The sequence below is a fragment of the Saccopteryx leptura genome, chromosome 8 (genome assembly GCF_036850995.1).
Source record: "Saccopteryx leptura isolate mSacLep1 chromosome 8, mSacLep1_pri_phased_curated, whole genome shotgun sequence".
In the NCBI taxonomy this organism is placed as follows: domain Eukaryota; kingdom Metazoa; phylum Chordata; class Mammalia; order Chiroptera; family Emballonuridae; genus Saccopteryx; species Saccopteryx leptura.
Window position 1 is genome coordinate 28361633 of NC_089510.1, and position 13940 is coordinate 28375572.

The following is a 13940-nucleotide window of genomic DNA, read 5'->3' on the forward strand; positions in this document are numbered from 1 at the left end:
TAATTTTACATGACAAACACGTAATTACATGGTATGTAATTTTCTTTCGAGGCATTTACCAGTCTGTAATCATATTCTTATTTATATGTATTCCTTAGCTTCTCCAGGCCTGAGTGTCTTTTTCTGTAAAAATAAACGTGTTGAACTAAATCTGAGTTCCCTTTTAGTTTCAAGAAACTATATTCTGATGAGAATATGCTCAGAGGAAATTAAAAAAAAAATAGCAATTTCTCTCATGAGAAGAGCCAGTTTCCCTTCTTACCTGGTGACAATCTGAAATATAATTGTGAGAATCAGACCAGTAATGGACAGCGCACATCCAACCGTGGATAATGTGTTTAGTGATTCAGGATATTTATAGTCCTTTTTGAAGCTCTGGAAGATAAATCAAGACTAATATTTTTAAATACCATCCCTGAAATGTCTATAAAAGTCAAGATCAAGAAAAGTTACATTGGTCAAAATAACCAGAGAGTTGCCATATACTTCTTCTTCTTCTTACAACTGTTGATATATTTTGAAAGGAAATAACCCTTATTGCTAAGTAGCTTATGTGAAATAGGGCTTGACAGATCTTTAATTAATTCAGTTAGAAAAAACATATATATTATTCTTCAGTGTCTAAAATCAAACTTTTTTGGATTAGATCTAAATTGCATTCATTTATCCATTACCTTCTTTTCACGTGTAACTATAATCTAAGGGGAAATCAGCATAGCTAAGCTGATACCTGAAAAATAAAGTTGCAGAAATACTTTTAAGGATATAGAAACATGTTTATATGACTCTGTCATTTTTTGGAAAGTCTAATTTTTGTATAATATCCCAGTTTTTTAGAGTATATTCATAAAAAGGTATATTTCATATAAGTATGTATTCTTAGAAATCTAGAGAAGTAATAATAGTGGCCACTGGGTAGTAGGATATACATATATATATATGTATGTATAATTATTCTTCCTTGTCTGTACTTTCTAATTATTTTTCATTGTGAAAATTGTTGAAAGCCTGTCTGACTGGTGGTGGTGCACTGGATTGAGCATCGGCCCAGGATGCTAAGGGCCCTGGTTCAGAACCCCGAGGTCTCCAGCTAGAGCGTGGGCTCGTCGGCTTGAGCCGGGCTTGCCAGCTAGAGTGCAGGATCATCGACATGATCCCAAGGTCTCTGGCTTGAGCAAGGGGTCACTGGTTCGGTTTGAGATCCACCCCCACTGCCGCTCAGTCAAGACATATATGAGAAGCAATGAATAAACAACTAAAGTGAAGCAACCAGAAGTTGATTTTTCTCATCTCTCTCCTTCCCCCTCCTGTCTGTCTCTGTCTCTTCCTCAAAAAACAAAATTTTAAAGATCATATATGCTTATTTATAAAACATGAAACTAAGATAGAAACATGATTTAAAAAGCATGTTCTCTTTACTGTCAGCTACCCCACATTATACTCGACCTCTTGAAATCCTGCCTCTTCTCCAAAGGTGACCTTTTTTTTTAATGTGTTTACAAATATCTGTCTCTTGTACAAATATATAGGAGTTTGTTAACATAATAGAATTATTCGTGCATTGCTATTTAAGAGCTCATAAAATTTTTCCATATCAGTATATTTATGTTCAGCAGATAAATTTTTATATTTTATGTAATAAGTATGTATTGCTTTTTTTTTTTTGTATTTTTCTGAAGCTGGAAACGGGGAGAGACAGTCAGATAGACTCCCGCATGCGCCCGACCGGGATCCACCCGGCACGCCCACCAGGGGCCACGCTCTGCCCACCAGGGGGCATGCTCTGCCTCGACCAGAGCCACTCTAGTGCCTGGGGCAGAGGCCAAGGAGCCATCCCTAGCGCCCGGGCCATCCTTGCTCCAATGGAGCCTCGGCTGCGGGAGGGGAAGAGAGAGACAGAGAGGAAGGAGGGGGTGGGGGTGGAGAAGCAAATGGGCGCTTCCCCTATGTGCCCTGGCCGGGAATCGAACCCGGGTCCCCCGCACGCCAGGCCAACGCTCTACCGCTGAGCCAACCGGCCAGGGCCTGTATTGCTTTTGAATAAATAAAAATAAAATAAACTTCATTTTAGGTAATAATAAAACAAAAATTTTATGATGACAAAGACTCATAGAATACATAGATTTTCAGATCATAGAAATAGTCTTTTCAGTCAGAGCCCATCTGCTCTTGCTTTACATACAATTCTAATCATCCTTTTAAAAAAATTTGCGGCCCAAAACAAATTGTAAATGTGAGTAGGTAATCATTGAGGCAGGTTCAGATATTAATAGAAGAAATAGCTGAAAGGCTGACCTCAAAAAAGAAGAACAATGATTATGACAATGTACTCTATCATTTACTATGTATCATGGTCTGAGCTTTACACAGCTATTCAATGACATTAATGACCTTATGCTATCAAAAAAGTTAAAATTTTATTAGTATATTCTGATTGAAAAAGTAGATCTCGATGTAGAAGTTAGAAAATAAACAATCAAAATAAACAAAGATTTTATAATTAAAATAAGAAAACTAATAGTTATCTAAGTAAAAGATTTTAAAAGCAGTGTTTTCTAGTTTGATATTCTGTGCTGTTTCAGTATGTTCTGATCTCCACTGGTTTCCCAAATATGGTGACATCATAGCTCATAGGGAATGAAAATATTCGTTTCTCCTTGAGAGATTCACAGCATCAACAGCCCCTTACAAAGGGTAAACACCCATTTCATCGCATATGAAAACATCCCATCAAGTATATGAACTAATGTTTTTGGTTTCACCAAAATAATGTCTCTGGAAATGGAACAAACAAAAGCCTCCCTTATTAAAAGGGTCAGCTCCAGAATTTTCAGAGGTGCAATACAGCCATACACCAGAGTTAAGTGTTCTCGGTTACTTGTGCAAGGTAGCACTGGAGTTAAAAGATTTAAGAAATACACACAGAAATTATTGGGGAAAATTGAATGATTTCAAAAGATTTCTCTCATCTCTTTTAGCTAAACTTAGTAACTTAGGTGATTGCCGTCCATGGAACACGCTCTGGGTAACTGATTTAAACTGCCTGCCCATAGCTAAGTATATGGGACCTGTCCCCACCACAGTTCTACAACTTCAAGCTTCAGAACATACAAGTTAGTTGAATGGAACTGTCAGCAGCGCCTTTGCACATGGGTTCCCTTCTCACTAATAAATACACAGTGCTAAACAATCTACCCTGAGACCCAGCTGAAAACAAAAAACAAAAAAAACTTCTGCTTGCCCTTACCAGCACTTTATTTTTAGTCTTATCATACCATTCCCCCCTTTAACATTTAATCTGATTTGAGTAAACTAAACCCCAAAATTATGTACAATTAGCACATACCAGAATTATGTGTAAGGAAAATTCTTGTCTGAAAAGAGATTACTATGTACATCCTTACCATTAATACGGCAAAATTAGTAGTATGGTTGCAGCTGCAGTGCAGAAAGTTACCAGTGCCCTCCTCTGCAAAACAGCCATTTGTGGCCCAATCATTCACTGAAAAACTCCAATAGACACAGGCGAAGGAATGGAACTTAAAGCCTTCTATCGACTGTGAATTGATAAGACAAGTGAAATTAGTTTTCTAATGCTTAATTTGGTAGAAAAAAATGAAAAAGTATAAGATAATCACATGGGAAATTAATTCGATATGTACTCATCCTAACATCTTCATTATACATTAGGGAAAGAAAAAGTACATATATAAAATTCAAAATAGCCTATTTTGCATTTAGCTAATCTGACAAAAAATATGGGTGGGTGGGAAGTTTAAATTAAAACTTTTAAAGAATCTTTCAAAGAATTTTTCTGTAGATTAATTTTTCCAAAACCATTCCTGCTTTTGAAATCAAGAATTGGGTGGGTTTTTAACTTCTGTTCATGGGAAAACTGACCTGATTACGAAAGGCCATTCTAACGGAAGCACTCTGATCATTCTCATCTTGGTCAGTTGCACCTGAGATAACTCTTTGAGTAAAATCTGGGTGAGGTGTAAAAATTTTTGATTGGAAAAGCTTGCTGTTTTGATAAATTATAAAGCCACATGAATTACCTGTGAGAAAAAAGAAACGCGAAGATCAATAAACAAACTATAGGGTAGATAAGCAACAAGGTCCCATTTCATTGTTGAACTGCATAGCTGTTCAATAACTGAGTAAAGTACAATAAAGGCTGTTTGTTGGCTCAATCTTTATTAGTTGCAGTATGTATTTAACATACATAATCTGTGGTTGGCTGTCCCACCCACATTAAGTTTTTTTCCTGAGGTTCAGATTCCTCAGCTTCTAAATGGGACAAAAATCCCTGCCTCATCCAACTTCAGGAGGTATTGCAAAGATCTCACAAAGTAAATGTCTTGCTCTTCATACAGCAAGACAGAGTGACCATGACTGCAGGTAGATCAAGCCTATCTGCTTCCCCCACTGGTAAGGCATGGGACAAGAAAGAGCAAAGGACGAATGTCAGGACAGCTGTGCCGTAAGTGTTCTTTGAAGTCTGTCTCCTGTTCAAAGGGACTGAACAGGGAACAGTCTGTCTACTCAGTCACAGAGTCAAGAGATCGAGTTGTTCATATCAAGGACCATTTCAGTGGAGCCAGATTCTTTCCATCATCTCTTGAACTTTTTGGTCTCCATATTTCATGACAATTATAGGCTTTCCCAGGGCTGGAAGACTACTACTGTGACACATATCTTCAGGACACTAGAAAAAACAAATGGTCAGCTGTTCCTCAGAGATCCTAGAAGAACATGGCCACAGCCGAGGGTTTTGCTACGAGGTCAAACAGAACTACAGAAAGACTGTTTCCTGACCGTTCATACAGCTGTTGGCCCTATTTAAAATAACAGAAGCACCAACAATAAGTATACATTTTAACTGAATTAATTCCCTAAACCATGCTATCTTTTACAAGTGACACACAGAAAACTAAGTGTTGCAGTGAGACCGCCTATTCAGTCATATGATTGGAGAAATGAGCAGGCAAGGTCACGACAGCTCACCAAATGTCCTCCACAGCCATCCTCCTTGTTCGAGCCTCATCCTGGAGACAAAGGCATTGGTTTCTAGGACTTTTAGATGGCACACTGAAAATGTTCCTTCTGCACACTATAAGGGAAAGTTAACTCTAACATTGCAGTAAGGCATGTTTTTGTATTTAGTTTCATAAAAGAAGAACATGCTTGATATAAAATTTAAATACATGGAAATATAGTGATTAAAAAATGGAAGTCCCTGCTCACCCCTCTCCTCATTCCTACAGTATTTTGGTCATTTACTAGAAAATCATCACTTCATCTAAATATTCAGATTCACTAGAAGAATTGTATTTACCACTACCTTATAATTTTATTTATTTATTTACTTATTTATTTTGTTTACAGAGACAGAGAGAGAGAGTCAGAGAGAGGGATGGACAGGGACAGACAGACAGGAACGGAGAGAGATGAGAAGCATCAATCATCAGTTTTTTGTTGTGGCACTTTAGTTGTTCATTGATTGCTTTCTCATATGTGCCTTGACCGTGGGGGCTACAGCAGACCGAGTAATCCCTTGTTCAGCCAGTGACCTTGGGTCCAAGCTGGTGAGCCTTGCTCAAACCAGATGAACCCGCGCTCAAGCTGGCGACCTCAGGGTCTCGAACCTAGATCCTCCACATCCCAGTCAAACACTCTATTCACTGCGCCACTGCCTGGTCAGGCTATCTTATAATTTTAAACAATCTCCATATTTTTAGATATATCTCTTTCATGTTTAACATTTTATTTTATTTTTAATTTTTTTTATTTTTTATTTATTTATTTTATTATTATTATTCATTTTAGAGGGGAGAGAGAGAGAGAAGGGGGGAGGAGCTGGAAGCATCAACTCCCATATGTTCCTTGACCGGGCAAGCCCAGGGTTTCAAACTGGCCATCTCAGCATTCCAGATCAACGCTTTATCCACGGGGCCACCACAGGTCAGGCACGTTTCTTTATTTATATTCTCTTTCTTTTCTTGATTAAATTTGTCAAAAGCTTATGTATTTCATTTGTCTTTTCATGGAATCAATTTTTTTATTTTTGATCAAGTCTAGCATTTGTTCATTTTTATTTTTATTAAGTTTCACCCTTATGTTTATTAATTCCTTAATTCTAGCTTTCTTTACATTTTTTTTGCCTCTTTAGCTGAATGCTTAGTGTATTTTTATTTATTTGTATTTTTTTTTATTTATTTATTTATTTATTTATTTATTTATTTATTTATTTATAGGTGAGAAGAGGGTAGATAGTAAGGCAGACTCCCGCACGCTACAAACGAGTATCCACCAGGCAACCCCTGTCAGGGGTCAATGCTGGAGTACCACCAAGTTATTTTTAGCATCTGAGGCTGATACACTCTAATGGAGCTATCCTCAGCACCCAGGGCCATGCTCAAACCAATCAAGCCATTGGCTGCAGAAGGAGAAGAGGGAAAGAAGAGGGAAAGGGAGGTGAAGGGAGCAGATGGTTGCTTCTCCTGTGTGCCCTGACCGGGAGTTGAACCTGGGACATCTGTACACTGGGCTGACGCTCTGTCCACTAAGCTACCAGCCAGGGCCTTCGTTTATTTTTTAACAATTTATTTTATTTTCCAATAAATCTGTTAAGTACAATATATACAATTTCCTTTAAATATGTCTTTGTCCACACACCACAGGCTTTGATCTATGATAGTCTCATTGTTATTAATTTTCAAGTAATTTGTAATTTGCACTTTAATTCTTTTCTAACACTGGTGCTTTAAAATTTTTAACTGGATAAGATTTTTACTTATTTTGTATCTATATTTTTTACATTTCTGTTTTTATTGCATGGTCAATAATTATGTCTTGTGACATTTATTATATAAAATATATACACTTTTCTATATGACCCAATAAATTGGCAGTTTTTAAAGCACTCCACTGATATTTGAAAAGAATTTTTATTATGTGTCTTCTCTCTATAAACAAAATTACATACACATAAGTATATTTAAAGGTTAAGCTTCCCTGGCCGGTTGGCTCAGTGGTAGAGCATCCGCCTGGCGTGCAGAAGTCCCGGGTTCAATTCCTGGCCAGGGCACACAGGAGAAGCGCCCATCTGCTTCTCCACCCCTCCCTCTCTCCTTCCTCTCTGTCTCTCTCTTCCCCTCCTGCAGCCACGGCTCCATTGGAGCAAAGTTGGCCTGGGGGCTGGGGATGGCTCTGTGGCCTCTGCTTCAGGTGCTAGAATGGCTCTGGTTGCAACAGAGCAACGCCCCAGATGGGCAGAGCATCACCCCCTGGTGGGCATGCTGGGTGGATCCCGGTCATGCACATGCGGGAGTTTTACTGCCTCCCTTGTTTCCAACTTCAGAAAAATACAAAAAAAAAAAAGGTTAAGTTTATTAGTTATTTTTTGTCTACTTGGTCTTTCATTTCTGGGACAGTTGCCCTAAAATCTCTCCCTATAAAAGTGGTATGGTGAATCTATCCTTGTATTTTCAATAATTTTTGCTCATACTTGTAAATGATTTCTTTTTAAGGGACTAAGTAATTAATATATAGAGCCTGACCAGGTAGGTGGTGGTACAGTGGACAGAGAGAGCATCAGCCTGGGATGCTGAGGACTCAGGTTCTAAACCCCAAGGTCACCAGCTTGAGCGTGGGCTCACTGCTTGAGCATGGGATCATAGACATAAAACTATGATCACTGGCTTGACCCAAGGTTGCTGGCTTGAGCAAGGGTTCACTGACTCAGCTGGAGTCCTCTGGTCAAGGCACAGGTGAGAAAGCAATCAATGAAAAACTAAGGAGCTACTACAAAGAATTGATGCTTCTCATCTCTCTCCCTTCCTATTTGTCTGTACCTGTCTGTCCCCCTCTCTCTCTCTCTCTTGCAAAAAAAAAAAAGAATAGAAAAAAAACTATAGATAATTTTGAAGGCATGTTAAAAATTTATAAAAATATCTATATAAAATCTATATAAAAATCTATATAAAAATATGTCCCTTTCAGTTCAATCATTCTAATAGTACTGAAAACTTAAATGTAAACACTAAAACCTGAGAAAATAGGAGACTATCATTGTGACTTCAGCAAAAGGAAGAAATTTTTTTAAAGTACCAATTATAGAGGAAAAAATTGATACATTGGAACACATTTTAATTTAAAATTTGAGTATGAAGAAAGACATTAAAAACAAGCAAAAGATAGCTACCTACTGGAGGAAAGATATTTGCAACTTCTGTAGCCAATGAAGAATTGTTAACCAATTAGAATTATATAAAAAATGAGAATAATAAATTTAATATTTCTAAAATAAGTTCACTCTAGCATTGGATTCTTTTTATTTAGGGAGAAAATAAATAAATGTAAATGTGTATGTATGGTTTGCTTATTATTATTGTCAGATAAATCAATAATTTTTTTCTTAGACTTTGTAAAGTACAAACATTACAAATTAGACATAAGAATTTCTGCAGGGCCTTGTGCAAGATAATGGGGAGCCGGTGGTAGGCTCCACATTAGAGGAAATAAATGAAAACTGATACTAGTAAATGATGACTTTGTCAGTTACATAAACTGTCCCCAGCACAGGTCTATAGGATGAATCTGAGTCTGTGAGTACATGGCCCTAGCAAACACGAACAGAGCTTGTAACTCAATATTTTTAAATGCATTTTTTAAATGAACCGCATTGGCCAGATTTTTTGCTAGAGAACAGAATTCTGTCCATAGCTAGGGCATTTCAATTCTGCTACCCTCCAAAAGATATTTGAAAAGAAGAGAAGAATGCAGCTCTATGACCTACAATATTAGAGATTGCTGTAATATATGGCAGAGTTCAAATATACTCTGGGCAAACTACTCACTGTGAAACATTATTTCACACTCAATGAATTTTAAGTTATTAATTTTACAAGTTGAGGCATTTTAAAAAATATAACAAAGCTGGAAACCTACTATTTGTGGTATCGAGCCAGATCTGAAGTTCAGTCTGGTCACTTGGTTTAATGTCGTCCGCGTTTGTATCTACAGAGGTGGAACTAGAAACAAGAGAGCTGCTAGCTCCTGTGAGAGAAAAAAAGTATATTTTAAAAGTCTACATCTTCATGAATAAAACATTATTTGTGGTCGGGAGCAGAATGCTCTCTGCTACTATAAGCACACAGAACAAAGCGCTCACCTTTCTGCACAGTGAAGCGAACGCCTGTAGACCCCATACTCTTTTCTGGAGAGAATTTAACAGACCGTACCGCTACATTAGGTGTTACTACTGACTGGTTTTCCAAAGACAAGGAATAATTCTTCATTTGGTCAATAAGCCTGGAAAGAATAAAACATAACAACATGATATTTTAATGATTTATCATAAAATCAAAGATGTATGTTCTCGCCCACATTCCAGTAGGAAGGCATGACCACAGAACTCGAGATCACAAAAACATTAACACAATCTCCCCAAAACCAATCTCCCCAAAACCATGCCTTTCTTTAACAGAGTCTTCCTTTGGTATATGTACCTTTTTTTGTTTGTTTGTTTTTGTTTTTTTTGTTTTTTGGGTTTTTTTTTGTATTTTTCTGAAGCTGGAAATGGGGAGAGACAGTCAGACAGACTCCCGCATGCACCCGACCGGGATCCACCCGGCACGCCCACCAGGGGCGACGCTCTGCCCACCAGGGGGCGATGCTTTGCTCCTCCAGGGCGTCGATCTGCTTTGACCAGAGCCACTCTAGCGCCTGGGGCAGCGGCCAAGGAGCCATCCCCAGCGCCCAGGCCATCTTTGCTCCAATGGAGCCTCGGCTGCGGGAGGGGAAGAGAGAGACAGAGAGGAAGGAGGTGGGGGGTGGAGAAGCAAATGGGCGCTTCTCCTATGTGCCCTGGCCGGGAATCGAACCCGAGTCCCCCGCATGCCAGGCCGACGCTCTACCACTGAGCCAACCGGCCAGGGCCGGTATATGTACCTTTTTTAAAAGCTCTGGTGGACTATCTCCACTGAAAGGGACCTTCTATATTGTGCCAGAAAGGTGGAACCCAAGAAATACAGATTTCCCAATAGAAATAATTTTTATTACACTGCTCTTCACATAGAAGGATGGTGTTGCCACCCACCATGGATCAGGCATGAGATTCTTGCTTCTCCAGTGGCGAGAATCCATTTCACTTTTTCAACTCCCTCCTTTTACCCAAACCCTTTGGGATCTTTGGAATCCAAAGCATCTCTTGTAAGTGGTTTGTTCCTGAGGTGGCAGTTCATAGAGAACTATGTAAAAACAGAACACTGAACTCATTCCTCAGCTATTAGCTAAATATCACATGTTTTCACAATGTTCTTTCTTATTTGGGATTAGTTCAAAGATAGGTAAGATGGAAGGTGGAAGGGAGAGGAGGGAAACTGTCAGTTTGGTGTTTTCCAAAGAGAAGTCATAAGATCTTTCCTTTTTTGTTGTTCTTGTTCTTTCCTATAAGAAATATTTGCACTACTTCTGTACTTGACAGAACGAAATGTCTACATCTAAGATAACTGGTTCAATCTAGTTTTCCCAGAAATGAAAGAATTTCATTAAAATGTGAAAAATAAAATAAAATTGTAATTGTTCAAAATTCTAAGTCTTTATTATTATTATTATTATTTAGTGAGAAAGAGACAGATTGATAGAAAGGGAGAAAGATGAGAAGCATAATTCATAGTTGAGGTACTTTTGTTATTCATTGATTGCTTTCTCACATGTACCTTGATGGGTGGAGAGGGGGTGGCTCTCTAGCTGATGCTGTGACACACTGCTCAAGCTAACAACCTTGGACTCAAGCCAGAAACTTTTGGGTTAAAGCCAGTGACCATAGGGTCATGTCTATGATCCCACGCTCAACCCTGCAATCCCGCACTCAAGCTGCTGAGCTCGCACTCAAGCCAGTGGAGCCCACACTTAAGCCAGTGACCTCAGGATTTCGAACCTGGGTCCTCAGCATCCTAGGTCAACACTCTATGCATTGTGCCACCACCTGGTCAGACACAATTCTAAGTCTTTTTATTCACCACTAAAATATATTTTTCTGTCCCCAAGAGAGATTAAAAAAAGAGAGAATTTTTAAAATAAAGATTGCTTTATGAAAAGGATATGATAATTGTTCATATGGAAACAATCAAGTTGGCTTCTCTGTTTCAAAGGTTTTATTTTCATAAGACTGTAATTTCACCAAATTTCATTTCTGTAATTTTCACCAAATCACACTAAAAATTTCCCACTTAAAGAATAAAAATTTTACTCCAGAGCTGCTTTCAATACAACTAAACTCTAATCTGCTAAGAACATAATTCATGCATTCATTTAACCAATAATACCTGTTGAATACCTGCTAAGAGGTTATATCCCAGAAAACACTGGAGATACTAAGAGGAGCTCTCCCAGGCATTTCAAGGACAAAAGGAAAGATGTACTAAATTTATGGGTATTTCAAAGAGAAGCTCTAGCCACAACTACTTCTAAGGCTATTGTTTTCTTCCATATGATTCTTTCCTCCTCTTTCCTTCTGTCTCAAGAGTACCCAATCTGGAGGCTGACCATCCACTTGATACAAAGGATTAGAAGAAGTAGTCAAATTTTTTTTCACTTGGGAGTTTTCCATTTAGTGCAGCAGTTATATCAGGAACATTATGGTTTAGAGGGGACCAGAGAGATTATTATATCATTTGTAAGGACAAATAAAAATTAAAAATAAGATGCTAAATTTTTCCTTTTGAAAAGAAGGGAAGGAATTTTTCCTCCCTCCTTTTTCCTTGAACATTTACTTTAGAAAACTTTTAAGTACTGTTTCCTCTTTTGGAAATGCAAATAACAAATTTTAAAGACTAGATTGGCCTGACCTGTGGTGGCACAGTGGATAAAGTGTCAACCTGGAACACTGAGGTTGCCAGTTTGAAACCCTGGGCTTGCTTGGTCAAGGTACATACAGAAAGCAACTACTATGAGTTAATGCTTCTTGCTTCTCTCTCTCTCTCTCTCTCTCTCTCTCTCTCTCTCTCTCTCTCTCTCTCCTTCCCTCCACTCTCTTCTCGAAAAATCAATACATAAAATAAATTAAAAAAAAAATTGATTGGCATTTGCCAGCTTTGATCTGAGAATGTCTTTCTCAAGGACATGGGAGCCACCTCTTCGAAATGTAAACATCGTTCCTTTCATCTTCTTGTCTTGATTATTTTCTTCTTCTTCCACTTTGGTTGTTTTATTCTCTGCCAGTCTTACTCTTCTTCTTGAACTACACTACCCATAAGTGTTACATCTCCCATTTTCTTTCTTTTCTTCTTCCTTTCTCTCTAGGAAGGTTGCACTCCAAAACCCTTAATTCTCTCTCTTTTTGTTCTTTTTTCTTCTTTTTATTTTTCCTCTTTCTTTTTATCTCCCTCTATATTAGTTTCTTCATTTCTCCTTTACTTCTCCTCTCAATCATTCCTCAATCAAAAACAAATTATTTTATTTGGGACTCAAATTTTTCTTTGTGGCACTTTGGGTGTTTTTTATTTTGCTTTTTTAACTCATTAGCAGTGCTCCCAACCCTGGCTCTCCATTTTATCTAGTTTTTGCTCCACTAAATACAATAGTAATTTTTTATTTTTTTTTTCCACTTTTTCCTGTTTCCCTCTTATCCCTCTCATTATATCTCTTAGTCGACCATCACTTAAAAGCAAATCATTTTATTCTTGACCAAAATTTTTTCCTTTTTTGTATTTTGTGGGTCCATACCCCCTGTTTTGTTCCTTTATCACTTCTCCCCAACTCAGGCCCTCCATTATAGGTACTCTTTGTTCTATTTAGCACAATATAATTTACAGTTAATCACAAATTTTTTGTCAAGAAGGAGGGGAGAGGAGAGGAGAGGAAAAAATAAAAAGGGAAATAATAATATATTTTTTTTACTTTTTATTCTTTATTAACTCTCATTAGTACTATCAACAAAACCACCCTCAGATTCCATCAAGGAAAAGGAAATCGAATATCATGGATACAAAAGACAGAGATGTAGCACAGATAGATGAGGAAAAGTCTATGGAGAAAAAATTTAATATATTGGAAACCTTGGAGCTAAATGACACAGAATTTAAAATAAAAATCCTAAAAATACTCAGAAATATACAAGAAAACACAGAAAGGCAATTTAGGGAGCTCAGAAAACAACTCAACGAACACAAAGAATATATTATCAAGGAAATTGAAACTATAAAAACAAATCAAACAGAGAAGAAAAAATTCATGAACTGAAAAATGAATTAACAAGCTTAGCTAATAGAATAGGCCAGATAGAAGGTAGAATTAGGGAAATAGAAGACAAGCAACTTGAGGCACAACAGAGAGAAGAAGAAAGAGACTCAAAAATTTAAAAAAATGAGAAAGCCCTACAGAAATTGTCTGACTCCATCAAAAAGAATAACATAAGAATAATAGGTATATCAGAGGGAGAAGAAAGAGAAAATGGAATGGAGAACATATTCAAACAAATAATAGATGAGAACTTCCCAAGCCTGTGGAAAGAACTAAGCCTCAAATTCAGGAAGCAAAAAGAACACTGAGTTTTCTTAACCCCAACAAACCTACTCCAAGGCACATTATAATAAAATTGGCACAAACCAATGACAAAGAAAAAATTCTCAAGGCAGCCAGAGAAGAGAAGAATACAACATATAAAGGAAGACCTATTAGATTATCGTCAGATTTCTCAGCAGAAACTCTACAAGCTAGAAGAGAGTGGACCCCAATATTTAAAATCCTGAAAGAGAAGAACTTTCAGCCAAGAATACTATACCCATCAAAGATATTCTTCAAATATGAAGGAGAAATAAAAACATTCACAGATACAAAAAAAGATGAAGGAATTTATCATCAGAAAACCCCCACTTCAGGAATTACTAAGGGGGTTTTCCAACAAGATACAAAGAACAAAACAAACAAAACCA

General features: G+C 37.5%; 1 protein-coding gene across 6 annotated transcripts in view; it reads right to left on the reverse strand.

The window, feature by feature from the left end:
• The window catches only part of ADGRG7 (adhesion G protein-coupled receptor G7), an 80064-nt gene that overhangs the window by 31265 nt on the left and 34859 nt on the right, over positions 1–13940 (reverse strand). For 5 of the 6 annotated variants that reach the window (XM_066347161.1, XM_066347164.1, XM_066347162.1 and 2 more), the window contains 5 exons: positions 9176–9315; positions 8953–9060; positions 3901–4058; positions 3405–3557; positions 263–375 (listed from right to left, as the gene is read on the reverse strand). In XM_066347161.1, the coding sequence (XP_066203258.1) occupies positions 263–375; positions 3405–3557; positions 3901–4058; positions 8953–9060; positions 9176–9315 (672 nt within the window). The remainder of the gene's footprint in view (positions 1–262; positions 376–3404; positions 3558–3900; positions 4059–8952; positions 9061–9175; positions 9316–13940) is intronic. The other variant, XM_066347163.1, reaches the window with a different exon arrangement.